This window comes from Centroberyx gerrardi, chromosome 6 (genome assembly GCF_048128805.1).
Source record: "Centroberyx gerrardi isolate f3 chromosome 6, fCenGer3.hap1.cur.20231027, whole genome shotgun sequence".
In the NCBI taxonomy this organism is placed as follows: domain Eukaryota; kingdom Metazoa; phylum Chordata; class Actinopteri; order Beryciformes; family Berycidae; genus Centroberyx; species Centroberyx gerrardi.
Window position 1 is genome coordinate 2,059,477 of NC_136002.1, and position 21,745 is coordinate 2,081,221.

Here is a 21,745-nt window from a genome sequence, read left to right on the forward strand (position 1 = left end):
TGTGTCCTAATGTGTGACAAACTTTATTGAAACATCTATAGATTTAATGTGCTACTTTATTGGCAAAAATGTATCCCTCTTAAATAACACATTGAGGAGAAGAAGACGGAGAAGAATCAGCTTCACAGGGATTCACTCATTACCTACCTTGAAAATAAATGTTTGATGGTCAACAGGACACACAGGATATTAAATATAAGTATCAAAATACTTTATCCAGCCAAGTCAGTGATAAGTAGCCCACCAGTCACAGTGAATGTGTTCAGGAACTGTATAGTGTCATTTAGATGCTGTGCAATACAAACACAGGTTACTTTTGTTCCCTCAAACTTGTTCTGTCAAAAAAAGTAACTTGGTTCAGGGTTTGTGGTTAGAGGATCAGTTGTGAAAATGACAGTGAGTTTAATTCCTAGTCAGGTCAACAATGACCAGAATTGACAGGAGAAAAGTTCAGAAAGCAGCAGTTTTGTGGCTGGTGAGCCATAGATCAGAGGTAAGTAACTCAAAATGTTACCAAATGACGTCTGTTCCCCAATGTGTGCCAAACGTTATTAAAAATCTATAGATTTAATGTGTCCTACTTTAATGGCAAAAATGCATCCCTCTGATAAATGACTCAACGCCTTTACAGAATCCTTAGCATTCATTATTCAATTCGGCGTACATAAATCCAACAAGCAGCACTTCTCTTTTTTCAACAAAACATTTTTTGAGTTGGTTCCCCTATTTTTCCCACTATCTTTTCACATCAAAATACACCGTGGTGGGTGGTAGAGAGCAGCGTGAGTCTCTTCTAAAAGTTGAGATCTTATTCAAATACAATGCTGCTTGGTAGATTATATGAATGCCGAATGGAAGACTGGATACTAATGATTCAGAAAAGGTCTTTAGTTCTATTATATGATGTTATTTAACCACTTGCTAACCCAGGATATATTAAACTGTCATATTTTATAATGGAGTTTGGCGTCTAGTTCTTCCCATAAAAGAGCGAGTGGTACGTATCGGTGCTAGTTAATGGCTGAAGTATTATGAAGATTAGTTGTTTCAGTGCGCGAATCAAGAATATATCATAGAGCAGAGCTACTCCACAGTGACTGTGTGTTTATAAGATCAGTTTCCTCCCTTGCGCATTGCACTGGCCCTTTGTCTCAGTAGAAATTGGAACTGAGTTCCAATATCTATCCAATCAGGTGGCAGGCCCTGTTCCAAATTTCCAAATTCCCTTCCAATATTTGACCAATCACAGAGCTCCATCCAGTTTCCAATATCTTTTCCAAGTCGGCCATTGCTGTCTGCTCGGAAGCGAGAGTTTAACTGTCACTAGGTAAGTAGCGATTTCTGTGTAGAAAATTAACTTATACTAAAACACAAACTTCATTTTATTAAAATATAAGACAGTGTTTACCTGGGGGGTTTAGATGTGTTTACCGATCGTTTACTTTCTACGTAGTTAGCTAACGTAACTTAGCCTACTATTAACGGGAGAGTCTAACGTTACCGGCCGGCAAGTAAGAAACAACTTGTTTTTTATTCATATTGGCTAACGTTATATTCACCGTTTCTGCATTTCACTGTGCTTTACATGTGTTTTTAATACGTAGTTTATTCATGGGCTCGTTTACAGAGCGATCTGCACCGATTACTGTCGTAACGTTAGCTGTCTGAAACTTTCTATATCTGCTAAAATATGTTTCCTGGCGGTGTATCCTTGTATTGTCAAATTATTGAGGGAGAAATGTCATTAAAACGAACAGTATACTAGTTTATAGTCTGACCTCCTTGTCTTTCATATTCATATTATACATGCATACTGGCTGAGGCGTTGTTACCGTACAGCTACGCGTCTAGCTCACGTTCTATTTTAAAGAACTACTGTCTCACACTCAACATGTGAATTGAAGCACGTTTTGCATGAGTTTGTATGTATTATCTATGTAGCCTACTTGCGTGCATGTGCATTGTGATGTTGTTGACAAATGTGTTGTGTGATGAAGTGGCTTGGAGCCCAAGACAAGTTTCCCTGCGGGACAATAAAGTATATCTTATCTTATCTATAATATGTCACCTGTCATTCACCTTCTGTCTTCTACAGCATACATTCAGAACTTATCAGAGAACGTAGGTTAAACTAACTATATTAAACTATATCAATATCCACACATACATGTGATTACTCTACTTAATATGATGCTGTTGTCACCCTTGAATGTTGCAGTCTTTTATTGTCTCATAAACAGCCTTTATCCTTATAATATTTGTTTCACTGACCTTTAATCTGCCTCCGCCTAGATGGAGCATCCCTCACTGAGGAAGACTGCCAGCAGCGGTGAGCTGGTGTTGAGGGCTACGCCCCAAGCCTGCCGTTCAAGGTAAGTGTCAATCAATACACACATTCAGTCAGCCTCTGCTACCCATGCGCCATGTCTGACACTCTTTCTGTGTGTGATGCAGGGGTGTCTTCCTCTCCACCAGCTCCAGAGCTGTCTGACTCTGAGCTGGTCCAGGTGGCCACAGAAGTTGAACAGTGTAAGTACATTTAGAAGTCTTCAATGTCTGACTGACTGATATGACATTGTGATTGTATTCAGCCATGTACTGTATTAACTTGAACCTTTTTTTATTGCAATATTCAATGGACAAAGGCTGGTAATTTAACAATGGAGAAGGTAGGTTTGGGTGAGAAAAAAACCCTCATTTTATTTGTCTGCCTAACTTCATCTGGTGTCTTGGTGCTGTAGCTGTAGCTGCTCCTCACATCTTCACTGCTTCTGCTGCTGCAGTCTAGCTGCAGTCTAACTACTACTGACTACTTTCAGGATGCATCTCCTCCTCCTCCTCCTGCAGTCTTCATCATCTCATATGCACGAATCACATTTCTGTTGTGTATCTTTTCCATGGGCATTTTGCTTCTGTTGTCTAATTTTGTCTTCTAATTTGTGTCTCACTGATGATAACAATCATTAATTGCCACATTTATTTTGTCTTCTGATTTGTGTACACTAACAATATGAAATAATACTAATACTATATCAGTAACAATGTTGGATTAAATTAGGTGGTGATATATTTTTAGGGGGAAATATTTTAATGTCTCTTTGTTATCTCTTTTTTTATTTGAATGTCTCTTTGTTATTCTTGTATACTAATTCTAAATGTATTTATTATTTTCTGCTGAAGCCTTAGCTGTACATGTCCCTGCCCGCTCCTTCAGCCTCTGGCTCCTGCCGCCCATGGGAGACCTGCTGCAGCGCCTGCCGAGGAGCCCATGGACCAGGACCAGGACCAGGAGCCTGCCCCTCCTGCAGTCCAGCCGGCTCCAGCCCGTCTGCAGGCCCCTGGCCCTGTGGGGCGAAGAGAGGAAGAGGAGTTGCCCCAGCAGTCCTTCCTGCTGGTGGAGGCCATCTGCAGCCAGCTCTGCATCATCCACCCCTGTGCCACGCAGTCGGCCGGCACCAAGAGGAGTCGCTGGGCGCTCGTCTTAGCCGACTACGTGGCCATCAGAGAGGCGGTGCTGGACAGCCGGAGGCTCATGACTGAGACCAACCTCCAGCTGTTCCAGCTGAACATGAGGACCCTGTCCCAGTGGTGAGACATTACCACAATATTATTCATTATATATTGATATTGTCATTAGTGGAGCATTTCAGGTGTTAAGGTTACAGGTGACACTAGCCTTAATGACTGACATTATGTGTGTGTGTGTGTGTGTTATGTGTTTCAGGTACTCCAAGCGTCAGCAGCGGAGAGAGGTAGCTGTTCTGGAGCAGGATGTTGTGCCCGCACCTGCTCCCAACACTGCCGCCCAGCCTCTCCTCCAGGCCAAGCCCCTCCACCTGCAGCAGGAGGGGAGTGCGCCCCGCTTTGTGTTCCTGATGCCGGAGGACCAGTCACGCCAGGCCACCCAGCGAGGACGGCCCGCTCCAAGGACCCTCCTGCCAGCCACACAGCCCCACCAGCCCCACACTTCTCAGCAACTGCACACTGTGCCAGGCCTTCAACTGCTACAACGGCTTGTGTGTGTTGAGGACCCTCAGAGCTATATTGTCTGTAGTCTGACTACTGGCAGGGACGCCCACGGCAAGCAGGTCTGAGGCGAGACACCTGACTGACATCGGCCCATCCAACCAGATGTGTGTTACGGCTGTATGATGACGGTGTGATTGTAGGAACTTTCCACAAAGCAACAACCACCGTAAACATTCGTGAACATATACATGTTTTGACACTGCACGCCAGTGTGAAGGACGATGATTGTTATCCTCCTTCACTGTGCATTTGCTGCAGTCCCATCTTTGTCCCCTTCTGTGTACTTTGTTTTTGCCCCATTTGATTCACCTGTTATATTGTCATGTTGCCCACTCGGCACCTATTGCAGACCTGACCACCCTGATCCCTCCTTCGGTTCCTTCCCAAGGTTTCCTCCATTTTTTTTCCTGATAAAGGTTTTTTTTGGGAGTTTTTCCTTGCCTGGTTGAGGGTGAAGGTCAATATTTCCCTCTTGTGTACATTTGTAGTGGAGGAAAAGTATAAAGTCTTACGAAATGGAAATAGCACTAGTACTTCAAAATTGTACTTGAGTAGATGTACTTTGTTACTTTCCACCTCTGCTTTTAACTTGAACCTTTGATATTGCAGCATTGATTGGATAATGGATGGTAACTGTACAGCAGGAAAGTTTTGGTTACTTTTACTGTGTTGTGTTCTGCTGTAGTTCTGCTTCCTGCTGATGTGTTTTATCTGTTTCTAAGCTCAATGTTTCTCAGTGCAAATGTAAAACGTTACTCGAGTGCTGTGACTCTGTCCCAGATGCTGCTTCTCATTTCAAACATTTCTATTCATATGGAAATATGACAAAAGCTATAATTAAATAACTGCTCATCTAACACTCTGTTTTGATGAAATCCCTCCAGACTGCCGGCCAGGTTGAACTTGCTTCATGTTTAATGTGACTTGTGTCACTGTAAGCAATTTACTGACCAACTGTTTTGCATTTTTGTTTTATAAAAATACCATGAAATAAACAGCAGTCAACTCAAGTCACTATATCTTTGTCCAGTTCTCTTTATTACACCACAATACACTTCTGCCACAATGAAATTGTAATTATTATTATTATTATTATTGCAGAGCAATTGTGTATTTGTAAGCAATTTCAATCATTACTTAAATAATTCAATAAAAAATCAGTAATTACAGAACAGAACAATAAGTAGGAATAATAAAGATATTAAGGGCAATTATTGACTACAATTCAAAAAAGACTTTCCCACACAGAGAAGATAAATTACAATAACAACACACTTTAATGTAAACTACAGTCACAGCTACACTTTACACAAATCTGTAAAACTCCCTGTTATTCCACAATTATTTGCCAAGTGTTTCACAGTCTGACACAGAACATACTCACTTTTCTCTAATTGGCGTTTCTGCACAGCCGGGACTCGAACCGGGAACCTTCTGCACCGCAGCTCTCTCGTCGCTGCCAACAACGTAGGAACAGGACCCCCCTTTCCTCCCTCCTCCCTGCTCCCAACTGAGAAGAATGGGCAATATTTTGCTGACATAGCTCAGTGGTCAAATCTTTCAGATTACGCGGTCTCTCTTCCTACCTGGGATCAAACCACGGGCGCTGTCCAGTGTTTTCTCTCCCTCTGACCTGCCAACCTCCAAACTGTTGTCTACTGCCATTAACATTCAAATAAATAGCTGCATTAGCTGAAGCTGTCTGAGCCATAGGTGTGAATTTCTTAAGTAACAAGAAGTTATATTCGTGAACCACCATATCAGTTTAGACCTGTTGACCCCATGATGGTAACTTGCCACAAGGAACTACATGCTGTGTTAGGCTTCATATTATTGCGCCTGAGTTCATCTCTCTACCATATATCTGTTTTACACAAAAGGTTTACAGGAATTTCTGACAGTCAGACCTTCAGATATTCAACAGATAACCAGCCTCAACAGTGCCTCCTCTCCCTGACTGCAGGGTTGGGTTTACCAACGTCAGCACAGACAGAATCAAAATGAGAACTTCCTGTCGTAACCTTCAAAATAATAGCCGTAATGAGGAACACATGTTTCAACGTTTTTTGGGGGGAGTAAAACATAGTGAAATAAAGAATATATTTTAGGAGGAATGTATAGTGACCAAAAATACAGTTGCTGTCTTTTGCAACATGTTCTTTTCAGAGCATATACTGTGTAATTGGCCTATGCGCGATGCCACAGGGCTGCTAACGATATACAAACAAATTCTCAAACAGCAACTTATACCATACCAAGTTGAAGCGTATCTATCTATCTTATAAAAATATGTTTAACCTATTACAGTTCCACAATGTTTACTAAAGGAATGGGAGCCATAGTTTCAAATGTCCAGACCTATGCATGATTCCATATACTGTAAATAAAGGACTGGTGAAATTGTATCACGGAATTCTTAAACAACAAACTTATACCAGACAATATGCAAGACTGGCTTCTATCTTATAAAAGCCTTTCTAATCAATTTCAGAGATACAATTGTTCCTAAAAGCTTGTATTTTTTTCAGATATTGTGCTAGTGGCAGGCGCAGACCGTGGGTCAGATTTGCCCTTTAGGCGAACGGTTTATGTGGGAATTTTAACTGATCCAGAACCCGTCTACTCGATTTTCTGTTGCGCATGCGCACAGCAGACGGTAAGCAGGTCTGTTGACAAATATCGGGGGAGGGACCACTGCGCTGTAAGTAGATCTTTGTTCATACTGGAATATATTCGCCATAATTGAACGCTGTGTGCGAAAGGTAGTTCATTAAATATGATTTTTACAGCATATCCATCAGCCACGGCATGTACTACTGGCACGAAGCTAGGATAAATAAAAGTGCTTTGTTGAACATCTGTAGAAACCGCTGGGGCCGAGTAGCATTGTATGGGATACTGTAGCAGCAAGCTAGGACCAGTGTCAAGCGTGCCATAATAAAACAATTGACTTCCGTTATAATTTTTCAAAATAAAACATTTGTTGACGAACGTATTGCAATGTTTTATGAGCAACATAATGTACCAATTTTACAATATGCTTAATAATTAATCTGTAGTTAATTAAAATGCACTTCCTTTTCACAGCACATACTCATAACCATATGATGTTTGTTTTGTACGCTCCAATTCTTATACTGTTATTTTGAAGGTAAAAGCGCTCATTTTCCGGTATAATTCACTCTTTGACGTGACCCAGCTCCTAGGCTCCTACACAGCCTGTGTAACAGTGTAACAACCAACCAACATCTAACTACAGTGTAGTATTTACCCTTCGCTTCAGCCCCATTGTCGTCAAAAATCATTACGACAAACAATATGCTTGCGTCGCGAGCAGTCATTTCTCCCTAAGTTTCTTCCGTCTCTTTTCAAACTTATGAACTTCTTTCATAGTCTGGCTGTGGGAGTGAGTGAAGGCGGTCTCCTCAACCAAGACTGTCGGCAGAAATGAAGAGGTTAGTAGGACGTTAACATGCGCCGTTGTAACTAATGACAGAAATACATTGATAGAGTAGGCTAATGTTGCTGTAGCTACTGACTCGGTGACAGCTTTATCCAGCATGACTCCCCTGTTTCTCTGTATGCAGTCAACAGAAGAGCCCTGACCCAGATGGGAGTATGCCCGTCAATGAGGAAGGTAAAAAACAGTTTGTCAAGTGCATGACACACTCTCGAGAGGTCTTGAAAATGCTATTTTGAATTAATACAATCTCAAACATGGTCTAAAAGACAAAAGGGCAACAAGAACATACAGTGTTTGTGGTTGTAATATTTCCTCTCAATCTTCCCTTGTACGATTCCTGACCTCTAAGACCACCTGTGGTTGTTTGGGGGACACCTTAAGCTATTTTCCTTCTAGGCTGTCTAAAAGATGGGTTTTTTTCTTGAATGTCGAATCTTGTTTCCCCACCTAGAAAGTTGCTTTATGTCTGGGTTTGTGCTCCTGTAGGATCAGTAGCCACTGCAGAGGACCCAGCGGCTATTGCCACCATTCAGTCTGCTACCACCTTCTCTGATCAACCCATCAAATACCTGTTCAAGACGGAAGGAGCAGGCGGTCAGGTAGGGAAAAAGTCAATCCAAAGTCTTTCTTCGACTGTCCAGTTTCATTCCAAATCTGGTGCTGTATGCTTTCCGACTGTTACTTCTTAACAAGAGGCACTTGAGCTGCCTAATGTCCTGCCATAATCACCATGATATATTAAGCATACCCAGTTATGCTAATAAGGTCATTAATTAGCTAATATTTCTGTCAGCATATTTGCCTTCACATAACACATGGGCAGTATTAATATGAACTCCGTATCTTAAAGCAATGAGTAGTTTAGAAAAAAACAGTTTTTCTCATTAATATGCAAATTTATGCAGCAAGGTGCCCAAAATGAGATCATCTACTCCAGTGGTTCTCAACGTGGGGTCCGGGGACCACCAGGGGTCCTTGAGGGGGTTCCAGCGGGTCCCCAGCAAATTGATGAATTGTTAAACTTCAACATTATTTCGTTTACAAGAAGTTAACACAATTAGAGAATATAGAGGAATGACTGTTTTGATCATAGTTTCTCTGTTATCTCTCTACCTACAATACAGATAGTCAAGGCATTCTCGGCAAAATCATATCTAACAATAAAAATATTCTCAGATTTGAGTCCGAGAGATAAAACCTCATCGAATGGGGGTCCGTGGCCTTAATGTGGACTAAATTAGGGGTCCTTAATATGAAAGAGGTGGAAGCCACCATTAAGACATTATGTCCCACATACGATGTACTGCAGTGGAGGGACATAAAAATAGATTAGGCTGAAATCTGTCAGACTCAAAGGCCCCCAAACTCCTACTGAACATGAGACTGCATGATCCTTTTGTACCTGATGTGAAACATAAGGTGCTGGATGTTTCAGGTGATGCTAGTCATAAATAGATCCAGGGATTGGGGACACGCTGACCTCCAGGAGCTTCAGTGACCCGTGTGTTCATCTTACCTTCATCTTCATCTTAAAAACATGCATATGTGCCGGATCATCAGCTATGTTTGTGTGGCATTGTCCAGTCAATTTTATACACATCCTGCGAAATGTTGCAAAAACTGAAATGTGAATTTGTTGTGTTTCCATCAGCTGGGTTGAACTGAATGAATCGGCTTCCTGAACATGAAAAAAAAAAAAACATCATCCAAAAAATTAAGAGCTTTCCAACAATTGATTATTGATTATGGTTCTGGAAATGTCGGGTTCTGGAAATGTTTTTCTAGTATAGACTTCAAAGTTGAAGCTAGATGTAAACAAAATGCTACGGCATACCTCGTCTGCAATACTGTATCTGTCAACTTAATGGTAATAAGGTGTTGTCTCCTTGTGGTGTGATGTGTTGTGTCCCAGGTGACCTACAGAGTGATCCAGGTGTCAGATGGCCAGTTGGAGGGTCAGACGGACGGAGCTGCAGCAGTCAGCCTGGTCACCGGATTCCCCGCAACCACACAGACTGTCACACAGGTGAGAAGGGGACTCACCAGCTCTATGGCCAGTAGGGGTGTAACGGATACCGAAAAAAATCTGAACCGTTCAGTTCGCCACCCACAGTTCGGTACGCGCATGCGTGCCGCGGTTCATTCGGTTCTGTGTCCCCCCACTCCCCACGTGGGTCCGATCGCCCTGGAGAGTATCTGTCCAATCAGTTGTCAGAATTACATGTCAATCTATGATGGCATCACAGCTGGATTAGCCTACTAACACAGGAGTAGCCTGTGGAGCAAATTGTGGAATTTTAAGTTTCACTTTCAGACTCTGCTGCTGCTGCTGCTGCTGCTCTGCTGGTCTGTGAATCGGCAAATGACAAACATGATGTGATGCGCACATCGGCGCATTAGAGATCGATTTGGATCAATTTGACCAACTTTAGATTTTGTGGCTTCCGTGTCGATATTGCGGCAGTGCGCCGCAGAAGAACCCGACGTCACTCACGTCACACAGCAGCAGGAGGAGAGGAGGAGAAGAGCCGGTAGGACCAAAACAACTTTTTGTTCCCGCAGCAGCAATCTCTCAGAGCGAGTTCAGACAGGCACAGAGCAATAATAATAATAATAATAATAACCTTTATTTGTATAGCACCTTTCATACACAACATGCAGCTCAAAGTGCTTTACATCAATAAAAGGCAGATAAAAGACAGATTAAAAAGATAAAATTCATATAAAAGAACAAGCAAGATGCATTGCATTAAAATAATCAAATCAAGTAAAATAGAAAGATAGAAGAACACAACAAATACTCCCACTTTTAGATGCACATTGTGAGTGAACCCATATGTTTTTCTTTAATTTACTTTTCCCCTGTCCTTCCTGATTCTACTCTTGATCTGATATTTACGTCAGATCTCACTGCCTCAGGCAGACGAGAATCATAGATTCTCCTCTTGGTCAAAAACCTCCCCATCCACAGATGGATGAGAATCCATCTGATTCTACTCTTGATCCGATATTTACGTCAGATCTCACTGCCTAAGGCAGACGAGAATCATAGATTCTCCTCTTGGTCAAAAACCTCACCATCCACAGATGGATGAGAATCATACAGGGTAAAGCTCTGTCCCCCCCACATATAGTGTTCACTTGTGCAAGTAAGCATTACCCGGACAAGACCAATGAAAATTTGTACTTGCCTGTGTCAGCTCTGTTGGGATCCTGAACAGAAACAGTTAAAATGAAGGCTACTTAAAAGGTAAGCTGAAAAGATAAGTTTTTAGCAGTCGTTTGAAAATGCTTACAGAGCCCGCCTCTCTAATATTCTTTGGGAGGGTGTTCCACAGTTTAGGAGCATAGTTAAAAAAGGCTGCATCCCCAATCTTCTTTTGAGTGGGGTTTTGTACTTCTAGCAAACCAGCAGTAGAACACCTGAGGGCTCTTGATGGAATGTAGAACAGCAGGGATTCTGTAATGTAGGCCGGTCCTAAGCCATTGAGAGCTTTGTATACAAGTAAAAGAACTTTAAAATCAATTCTAAAGGACACTGGGAGCCAGTGCAATGTAGCTAGAACCGGAGTGATATGCTCTCGCTTCCTTGTTTTTGTTAAAAGCCTAGCTGCAGAGTTTTGGATAAGCTGAAGCCTCTCAATAGACTTTTTTGGGAGGCCGGTAAAAAGGGCGTTGCAGTAGTCCAGTCTACTTGTAACAAACGCGTGAGTTAGCTTTTCAGCATCTTTCTGGGTTAGGAAGGGCCGCACCTTGGCAATATTTCTAAGATGAAAGAATGCTGTTCTGGTCACCTTGTTTATATGGGAATTAAAACTTAGATCAGAATCTAAGATAACACCCAGGCTTGTTACTTCTGATTTGATCGAGGGATTCAGGTTCCCAAGTCTTGTGGAGAGTTCTTCTCTTTTGGCTTTGGGGCCGACCAAAAGTATTTCTGTCTTATCTTCATTCAGTTTTAAGAAATTTGTGTTCATCCAATCATTGATAGCCAATAGACAAGTAGTGAGGGAGCTTAAGGCATCTGCATGATTTGGCTCTACAGAAATGTATAGTTGTGTATCATCAGCATAGCTATGGAAATTGACATTATGTTCTCTGATAATATCACCTAATGGAAGCATGTACAGTGAGAAAAGCAGGGGACCAAGACAGCTTCCTTGTGCAACACCAGAAGTTAGATCATGTTTCTCTGATACATGATCTCCAAGACAGATGAAAAATTTTCTCCCTGTAATGTAAGTTCTGAACCAGTTTAGGACACATTCAGAGAGACCAACCCTGTTCTCGAGACGATCTATGAGAATATTGTGGTCGATGGTGTCAAATGCTGCACTCAAGTCCAAAAGAACCAGAACTGACACCCTGTTGGCATTAGTGCTAAGTCGCAAATCATTGACTATTTTGGTGAGAGCAGTTTCTGTGCTGTGGTTGGCTCTGAAACCTGACTGAAACTTCTCCAGAATGTTGTTTTCATTTAAAAATTTGTTAATTTGGTTAGAAACCACTTTTTCAAGTTCCTTAAAAAAGGAAGGTTTGATATGGGCCTGTAGTTACTTAGGACCCCACAGTCCAAATGTGATTTCTTCAACAGCGGTTTCACAACAGCGGTTTTAAAGGCATCAGGAAAAACCCCAGTCTCAAGTGATGTATTAATGATTTTCAGAGCAGAGTTTGAAACACTATTGAAAACCCTCTTAAAAAATGTAGTGGGGACAGGGTCAAGAGAGCAGGTGGAAGATTTACTCTCTATTACAATCTTATTAAGTTCTGCAACAGAAATACTAGAAAATGCCCTCATGGATGTTTGACTTTTACAAGGTTGGTTATTGAAATTACCAGCACCTGAAGCGATACTAGCCCTGATAGTTGTGATTTTGTTTTTAAAAAAGTTAGCAAATTCCTCACATTTTGCATCAGAGGCTTGGCTTAAAATGTCAGAGACAGGGGCAGGATTCAGCAGTTGGTCAATGGTGGAAAACAGTATTCTAGGATCACTCCCGCTCTCTGTAATGATCTTTGAGAAATGGACTTTTCTTGCAGCACGTACAGCATTGTTATATGCAGTTAAGGATTCTTTATAAATGCTATGATGGACCTCAAGTCCAGATTTTCTCCACTTCCTTTCTGCTGCTCTACATGTTCTCTTGAGCTCACGGACAGAGTTATTTATCCATGGTGATATTTTGCCACTTAACCTCTTTTTGACCTTGAGTGGGGCCACTTTGTTCAGTGTATTACTCAGATTGTTGTTGAAAGCATCAACCATTTCATGTACTGAGCAGTTTAGATGACATGAGTCCAGTTCTCTTACAAGCTCTGAGAACTCAAGTTCTGCTGTTGCATCTAGGAACCGCTTTTGAGCAACAATTTCTTTCATGTTCCTGGTTACAATCAAATGAGCATCAAAGAACACACAGTAGTGGTCGGAAACAGAGACATTAGACACTGATACATTGTCAATCGTTACTCCTTTCGTCACGACCAGGTCGAGTGTGTTACCATGTTGGTGTGTAGCCTCAGTGACATGTTGAGTGAGTTCTAAACTGTCCAGTAGGTTGATGAATTCCATAGCCTTCGAATCAGACATATTATTTATGTGAATGTTTAGATCACCATTCAAAATTATTCTATCATATCTGGTGATAATAAGTGATGCCAATTCAGAGAATTCTGGGAGAAAAAATGATAGTTGCCTAGGTGGCCGATAGAGTGTTAAAATAAGTACTGGAGCTTCAGCCTTGAGGACAAAGGCCAGATATTCAAAAGACGAAAACTCTCCTAGGTCAACCTTTGTACAGTTAAACTGATCTGAGTAGATTGCGGCTATTCCACCCCCTCGTCTGCCCTGTCTAACTGACTGATAGAAGTTGTAATTTGGAGGACATGCTTCAATAAGTGTAGCATTGCTATTTTCATCTAACCAAGTTTCCGTTAAAAACATGAAATCAAGTTTAAAATTAACAATAAGATCATTAATTAAAAATGATTTGTTTGTTAGTGACCTAACATTTAGTAAAGCTAATTTTGAAGTTTTGACTGGGCCTGAACCCGAGTGATGAGGGACACATATCCAATTATCAAGTTGTTTCACACTTATCAAATTTGATAAGTTTGCAGCATGGAGAGGGTACGTCTTGCTTATTCTACTGCTAGTCAAAACAGGAATGAGGAAAGTTACAGGCACTGACGTAAAAACTCTTGGTGGTGGTTGTGATCCAGCAATACGTGTATTGGGTCCCAGCTTGATATGGGAAATTTCATGAGTACCAGCTACAGTGTAGCAGGGACCCCAAGGCCATCAGTTGTTTGCTTCTCCGGTGTTGATATCAGCAACGTTGGTGTGACACAGTGCGCTTGGCGCCTCCAGGATGGATGAAGGTCGAGGGGGGCAGGGAGGGGGAGGACGTCTGGGAGTTGAAGAGGGGGGGCATGGGCGAGGGGGACGAGGGGGGAGAATTGAAGAGCGGGGCTGTGGGGGTGGTGGAGCCTGAGGGCTGGCTAGGACGGGGCGGGGAAGCGGTCGAGGGGTGAGTTTAAGTCCAGCATTCACCAGTTCTTCCATCTTATCTGTGAATCCTAATAGAGGGGAGGCGGGGGAGAGGGAGAGGGAGGGGGAGGGGGAGGGTGACCTGGAGGAACAGAGAGCTCCAAGCTGAGGCTGGGACTGGGGCTGCGGTGAGAGTGACTGGTCATCTATGGGTTGCTGTTGAAGTTGGGACTGAAGTGTGTCAGAGTTGAGTGCATCCGGGAGGGGGGCAGATGGGTGATGAAGGGAGTAGAGGAGATTGTCCGTTAGTAGTTTCACTCCGGACCCGTTTAGATGGCGGCCATCTGCTCTGAAAAGGTCTCTACGCCCCCAGAACAGGTTAAAGTTATCAATGAAGTTCAGTCCTTTTAAATTGCAGGTTTTGGACAGCCATGTATTCAATCCAAGTAGCCTGCTAAACTTATTGATTCCTCTGTCAGCTGTTGGTAATGGCCCACTGATAAAGGATTGAATCTCTAGTTTGCCAAGTCTGTTAAAAAGTTCAATGAAGTCCAGCTTCAGCAGTTCCGACTGCTCTTTGCAAATATCATTTGTCCCCACATGTACAATGATTTGATTCATTTCTGGGTGGTCAGACAGTACTTGGGGGATTTTTTCACTGATGTCACAGACCATTGCACTTGGAAAACAACATGTTTTGATCATCTTACCGCTTATGTTTCTGATAGCGGCGTCTCCAACAATGAGAATGTCCGGCACAGGTGTCTGCTCCACTGGGGGGCCAGGCTTCTTGTCCGTCCAAGCCTTTGACTTTAACCCTTTATCTGTGCGCACCTTAGTCCGTCGCCGTTCTTCCTTGTGCAAATGATCAATAGTGGTCGCCATTTCTGATTCACACAGATTCAATAGTGGTTCAAATCTATTTTCCAGCCGTAGTGTCGGGGATGACTGCAGTCTCTTATTTGCATTAGTCTGCTGTCTATTTGTGTGATTATTTTTGGGCTTTGCACCCAGCGTATACCAGTGGGTAGTAGACTCAGTCTGTTCAGTTAGTTTCTTTGGTACTAGTTCAGGTTTACCAAGTTTTGGGAAGGTTATGGAATCATTCAATGCTGGCACTTCATTAGCACTCTGAGCCTGAGTTCTAGGCTGTTTTAACTCACCGACTGAAGACATTGGAAGTGTGTCATGAAGTTCTCTGTCATTTTCCAGTGCAAAAATTCTGGTTTCTAGCAGAGCAATCTTCTGTAGCAGTTTATGGCAGTCCAGAGTGTGAGGAGGCATCGTGTATTCCCGAATGGTGAAAGAGTTTTAAAAATAGGTGATCACGACCTCTATCACTTTAATCCTGTAGAATTAGTAGTTAACAGGAACTCCCACTCATATTTTTGTGCAATGCAGCCGGAAAAACAGGAAAATATTGCCGAAAAATAGATAAGCAGGCAGGAGCAAAGCAGGAGCAAAGCAAAGAGCGTCTGTAGTGCTGGAGGGGCGGAAGAAGCCCCTCCAACTAGGCTAAAACATCGGGGGTAGTGATGCGAGGGTCAGGTTTTTTTTTTAACCCACGACCGCCCGATCCGACATGTCAACATCCGTTCGTTCTCAATATTATCTTCAATCGACCTGACCCGCCCCACCTGCGGGAGCTGCGGGTTTCGGGTTTACCCGCGCATCACTATTTGGGGTGTTTATAGCAAAGATTTGTAGCCCTATTCAGTAGTGGAAGGATTTCTGTAGGTAGGCCTACATGATTTAAGTTGCATTTTATGTTGATGCCCTGGAGTAAAGCCACTGAAGGTTGCATTTTATGTTGCAATTTATGTTGATGTTGGCCTACATAGCCTACAATGCAGGGATATTTTATGTTAAAATAACAAAGAGCCAGTATTTAGGCTACTTTACTTTTGAAAGAAAGTCTGTTGATTTAGTTATACTGGAATTTTCAATGAAAAAGTTTTCATTCAGGAAAACTTAAGATAAATACTAGGGATGCACCGATCCGATACTGATATCGGATATCGGTCCGATACTGACTCAAATAGCTGGATCGGGTATCGGTGACAATGGGGCCGATCTATTCAATTCAATTCTATGTTTATGTCTACGTGCGCATACTACGTCATGCGTCAGCAGCGCGCCGGTAGACCCGGCCATTTGCCTTCGGTCCGTCCGGTGGCTCCTCCGGAGCTGCTGGTCCCCGGCTGTTGACCTACAGCCGGGGACTCGGCTGTAGGTCAACGTTGTTTCCTGCCACAACACGATTTCAAGTGTTTTCCGTGTTCGTCAGGTACTGCTGCTCCATTCGGCCGACACATAGTCAGACTAACATACCTTGATTTTTTTTCTGAGGGCTGTTTCATAAAGCAAGATTACCAGTTAAGCCAGAGTTATTTCAGTAATTTAGGTTTATTCTGCATATTTTGAATGTTTTGTTTTTACCAAGTTACTTGTTTATACTACTTGTGTGAATTGTGATTTAATTTATCAAGTTTGTTTGCACTAGATTGTGACTTAATTGTGATTTAATGTTTACATTTTGTTCTCATTTGATGCAGTTGTATTGTTTTATACTGGAATTTTAATTCCTGACCAATTTGTTGCTGCATTTAAAAGGTTTACACTTGAATTGTAATTCCTGTTAATTTTGAAGATGTTTTACCAAGTTGCTGGAGCACGATTATTTATTATTTTAATAATAAATAACAATTGAGTACATTTATATCTATGTATTTATTTGTTACATTTTGTTTTACAAAGTTAGGAAAGCAATGTTAAAGTCAAGCCTGATGTTGCCTTACACATAAAAGAATGATCCCAGTCTCTTCCACACAGTGAGGCATAGCCTACAGTTTATTAATTAAACACTGGTATCGGATCGGTACTCGGTATCGGCCGATACCCAAAGCCCAGTTATCGGTATCAGTATCTGGAGCCGCCATTTTGCACCGATGTTCAACAATCATACAGGGAGAAATCCACTGTAGAAGAGGCAGAGAGAGCAATTAGTAATGCAGCCACAAGACATGTTGCGTTCTGAGTAATGCTGTTCCTATCGCTGTTGCTATCGTTTTTGCTCTCTCCACCCACACGTAAAGCAGCTGAATGCAACATTTGTTCTCTGAGGTTGTCAAAAGGCATTCTGGGAAACGTTGGAAATCACTAACTGAAGTAGAAGTAGACGAGGCAGGTTGAGGGGAAGTGGGTACACTAAAAAAGTGAGTGTGTCTTGAAATACCAATATATTCAAATTTTTTGACATGAAAATGGTCAAATTTAAAGAAATATTGATCTGCACAATATCAGCTACCAGCGGTTTCAATCCAAAATGATCTGTATTGGTCTTGAAAACCCTCTTGATATACAATCACTGTATGATGCAAAATATCAAGATCTTGCCAGTTGAACACATTGGTGGCAGCTTCTAACAACAATAATAACAGTGTCTGTTTGGTCTCAGGCTGTGTTCTCGCAGTCGGAGGGGCTGGAGGGAGACGGCAGCGCAGAGACACAGTACACCTACTACCCCGCCACCATCGCCGACGCCACCACCGGCACCATGGTCACCACGGTCCAGGCCTCTGACACGCTGCTGGGCCAGACCACGCCCACAGGTGAGGAGCAGGGACGGGCTGAGAGTTGCAGTACATGGTGCATTTATCCACAAGGGGGAAGCAAAGCCACTTGTCTGGAGCCAGTGATTCTGTTTAAACATGGCTGCTGTAGAGGAACGTCTACTTTTATACAGTGTCCACAGTTCACTTTTGGACTACCTGCCAAGGGATGGGAAGCTAAATAAATGACCCTCTAGGTATTATTTTCATCTGCAAAATAATTAATATACATTTTTTATAGAAATGTGTCACCCTCTCCATTTTCAGTGGGATTTTGTGTATAGAATCAGATACTGTGTTAACATGACTTGCTTACCTGGATACAACAAATCAAGTTTATGATCCATCATGAAGTGCAATGTAATTCAAAAGAGAGACTGTCGTGAAACATGTCTCAAAAAGACACATTTTCCATCATGTGGTGCTTGGCTGGTGTTGCAAAACAAGGGTAATAGTAATGATGAACTTAGTAGTAAAATTAACTGAGAGCATCTCTGTACACTGTGAAATAATAAAAAAAAAAAAAAACGTTTGAGGAGGCATAGAAGTCCGTTTTAAATTTTCCAAGTCATATTTCCAACCGCCCTCACTTAAAGACTGTAAGCTGCATTCATACTTAAAGATGGACATCATAAGATGTTTTCATTCTGCCCATTCTTCTCCTCAGTTGACATCCCCCCCCCTTTGTTTTACAGGGCAGCTCTATGTGATGATGTCGCCCCAGGAAGTTTTGACGGGAACTAATCAGAGGACAATCGCACCTCGCACACAGCCATACATAGCGTAATTACAGTACATTACAGTATAAGAGAATTACAAGAATGCTGCATTTAATTAAAAAAAGATTCTAACATCTTCCCTGATTGTCTTGTAGAAAACAAGAGGCTCCTCGGGCTTCCAGAGACGAGAAACGGCGAGCCCAGCACAATGAAGGTTAGCACTCAAATCCAGTGGTAGAAGTGGAAGACATAACTGTATTTTACCACAAATGTCGAACAGTTATTCGTTTTTTCAGGTTTCCGCTGGTTAATAAACTGAGCATTTTGTCCAATAGTTGAGCGCAGACGCAGGGACAAGATCAACAACTGGATTGTGCAGCTGTCGAAGGCCATCCCAGACTGTAACGTGGACTATACCAAGACAGGCCAGGTGAGTATTGATTCAGCTCTCGGCTGAGTGAAGACAGTCTCCAGGTTTGTGTTCACGCTTCAGTCTGCATTTGAAATAGACAAGGAGGATGAATCCAGTGAAGGTATGTTACTTTGCTCTTTAGACGTAGTATCTACGATTAGTGTGTGTCCCCAAAAGCGCAAACCGCACCCTTCAAACGCTTCCGGCGGGAAAGGATATAAAAGATATTTTGTCTATTTGGGGTGGGAACAGAAGGACGATTTCCACTCGTTTTTGTTTCTTCTAACCTTTTGCGCCCTCTTGTGTTTTGTTCCAGAGTAAAGGAGGGATCTTGTCCAAAGCCTGCGACTACATCAAGGAGCTCCGACAGAGCAACCTGAAGCTAGGGGAAGATATTGGCACTCTTGATCGTCTCAGGATTGACAACCAGCTACTTAGACAGGAGGTATGTCACCATGTTCAGTAGGGTTCGACTGACATGGGTTTTTCAAGGCCGATATCGATATTTTTGGATTGAATTGATGGACGTTTGGATTGATAGGCAATATTTTGCGCCGTTGTTCAAGGTCTTTAAATGTAATCATTTTCATGGCAAAATGACAGAAGTATTCAGTATTCAGAATTTTACTTTTGTCAGGGTGGAAAAAACCTCTGAAACAACATGTAAACCATCATGGGACACTAAAACGCTCCATTGAAACCCAGACTAATAATAATAAAAACATTTTAATTCATACTTGTGTAGAAACAGATCTAAATGTTGCATTACAATAAAGTCAGGTTAAGATCTTCACATGGACAACCAGTGCAGCATTCATCCATTATAAACCAAACTGCATCATATCCATCATATCAGAGGTGGATGATACTGACTGACAGATATCTGATATCTGATGAGTCTAACAGCTTGGTAGAGGTTAGCAATGTTCATTACATACATGACAAAAAAACCATAAGTCTGCTCATCAGTAATTACCACTGTGTTATCTGTTGCTCAGGTGGAAGACTGGAAGTCCAAGAACCAGATCCTGAGGAACCTGCTGCGACAGCACGGCATTGTGGGATCATCCAGCACAGAGCCCCAGTGAGACGTCTGACATGACAACGGGTATCTGATGACAACCACATATGGGCCAAAACAGTACTTGAAATGCTTTCAGATACTTTATAATATGTGATCGAGTGTGCATGAGATAGGGCAAATAACCGAATATTCTCCTAAATATTTAAATCCAACTACTTTGCTAAGTGAGACTCTTAAATATTTGCTCTAAAGCTTTTTAAAGCATTGAAATACTGTTTAAGTCCTTTGCCTGATGAAGACAACCCAATCATAATGACATTTTGGACTTGAAACGAGGAAAAAAGCGTTGAACTTTCTAGCTTGAAAAGCCAGAAATCAGTTTTGTGACGCTCTCATTGAATGCCTCCCTCAACAAACTTACAATGATTGTTCCATCAACATTCAATAAGCTCTAAAACAAGCTGTACGAACAACTTTTCATGTACATGTTTTTTTTTCTTAACCTTTTCAGTACTGTGCTTTGCTGTATCAAATGCACTCATGTTGAAGTCTCCAAGATATTTTATTCACTCTTTGACTTGTTTTCATCTTTTATGTATTTCAATTCGACCAGATGATACGAATTATGTCATCCAGTTAATAGTTCAGCTATTTTTGCTTTGTATTTTTGTATGTCTTTCCATTAAGGCTAACTGGAGACAAGGACAATTGCATTGCAACAATGTAACTGAATGAAAAGGAGTTGGTAAGCATTGCATTGTAGCTAGCCTATGTATGTCTTTATAAAAATAAAATAAAAAAACAAATCATATACTGTATGTCATAATTTGCTTTGATTTGCGTGACGTTGGGGAAGAGCTCATGTCATCACTCAAGGAATAGGAATTATTTGGTATAAGTTTGATGTTTAAGAATTTCTTTGTATATTTTTGGCATATGACATCTTGCAGAGGAACAATTGTGCCTCTTTGGTAAAATAGAATGAAAATGATAAGAAAGTAGACAGCCTTCCAAGTTCCCTGGAATAAGTTTGATGTTTGAGGATTCCTTTGTATGTGGCATCTTGCATAGGCCTATTGATATATACTGTGTAAAGACATTTTCCAAGAAACAGCAAATGTCTTTGAATTTCCCACATAATAATAATAATAATAATAATAATAATAATAATAATAAACTTTATTTATATAGCACAATTCATGCATAAAATGCAACACAAAGTGCTTAACATAAAAGCAGATAATCATAACATTTATGATAAAATAATAAAAGCAAGGGAACATTTTTTTTTTAAATTAAATTAAAATAGCAGGATAAGACAAAATAAAACAACCATCAGGTAAAAAACACTTCAGGAGAAAGCAATGGTAAAAAGATGTGTCTTAAGATTTCGTTTGAAAGTGTCAACAGATGTAAAGCCCCTAAGACTTTCAGGCAGACTGTTCCAAAGTTTTGGGGCGTAATTAACAAAGGCTGCCTCTCCGTGCCTTTTATTCTGACCTTAGGAACAATCAAGAGGTTTGAGTCAGAGGATCTAAGGGACCTAGTAGGCACATATGTCTTAACCATGTCAGACAGATAAGACGGGGCAAAGCCATTCAGTGATTTAAAAATCAATAAAATAATTTTAAAATTAATTCTGTAACAGACAGGTAACCAATGTAAAAATTTTAAGATTGGAGTAATGTGGGCTCTCTGTCTGGTTTTCATCAGAACACGTGCTGCTGCGTTCTGTACAAGCTGTAACTGACTAGCTTTCTTAGACACACCAGACAGAAGAGCGTTACAATAATCCAGCCTGCTGGAGATAAAAGCATGTATTAACTTTTCTGTGTCTGCCTGGGAGAGAAACGGTCTGACTCTGGCAATATTCCTTAAATAATAGAAGGACACTTTAGTCACGTTTCTAATGTGACACAAAATTTAGGTCAGAATCAATAACACCAAGGTTTTTGACCTGTTCCTTGGTATTTAGTGCGAATAATTTTAGGTGGTCA

General features: G+C 41.5%; 2 protein-coding genes across 4 annotated transcripts; both read left to right on the forward strand.

Annotated features, from left to right (window-relative positions):
- The first annotated feature begins 836 nt into the window (after nt 1-836).
- On the forward strand, nt 837-20,559 carry usf1 (upstream transcription factor 1). 3 transcript variants are annotated; one of them, XM_078284102.1, is made up of 11 exons: nt 837-883; nt 7,423-7,484; nt 7,617-7,666; nt 7,979-8,091; nt 9,405-9,518; nt 17,440-17,593; nt 18,289-18,376; nt 18,468-18,526; nt 18,648-18,742; nt 19,041-19,169; nt 19,723-20,559. In XM_078284102.1, exons 2-11 carry the CDS (start codon nt 7,477-7,479, stop codon nt 19,810-19,812), a joined length of 900 nt encoding a protein of 299 aa, XP_078140228.1. In that variant the 5' UTR covers nt 837-883; nt 7,423-7,476; the 3' UTR covers nt 19,813-20,559. The 3 variants fall into 3 exon arrangements, with proteins under 3 accessions (XP_078140228.1, XP_078140226.1, XP_078140227.1); XM_078284100.1 differs by lacking the exon at nt 837-883 and adding an exon at nt 6,701-6,730; XM_078284101.1 differs by lacking the exon at nt 837-883 and adding an exon at nt 6,742-6,791.
- On the forward strand, nt 2,293-5,006 carry LOC144539410 (uncharacterized). The gene is made up of 4 exons (XM_078284229.1): nt 2,293-2,329; nt 2,455-2,507; nt 3,215-3,588; nt 3,725-5,006. Exons 1-4 carry the CDS (start codon nt 2,293-2,295, stop codon nt 4,092-4,094), a joined length of 834 nt encoding a protein of 277 aa, XP_078140355.1. The 3' UTR covers nt 4,095-5,006.
- Nucleotides 20,560-21,745: the final 1,186 nt, after the last annotated feature.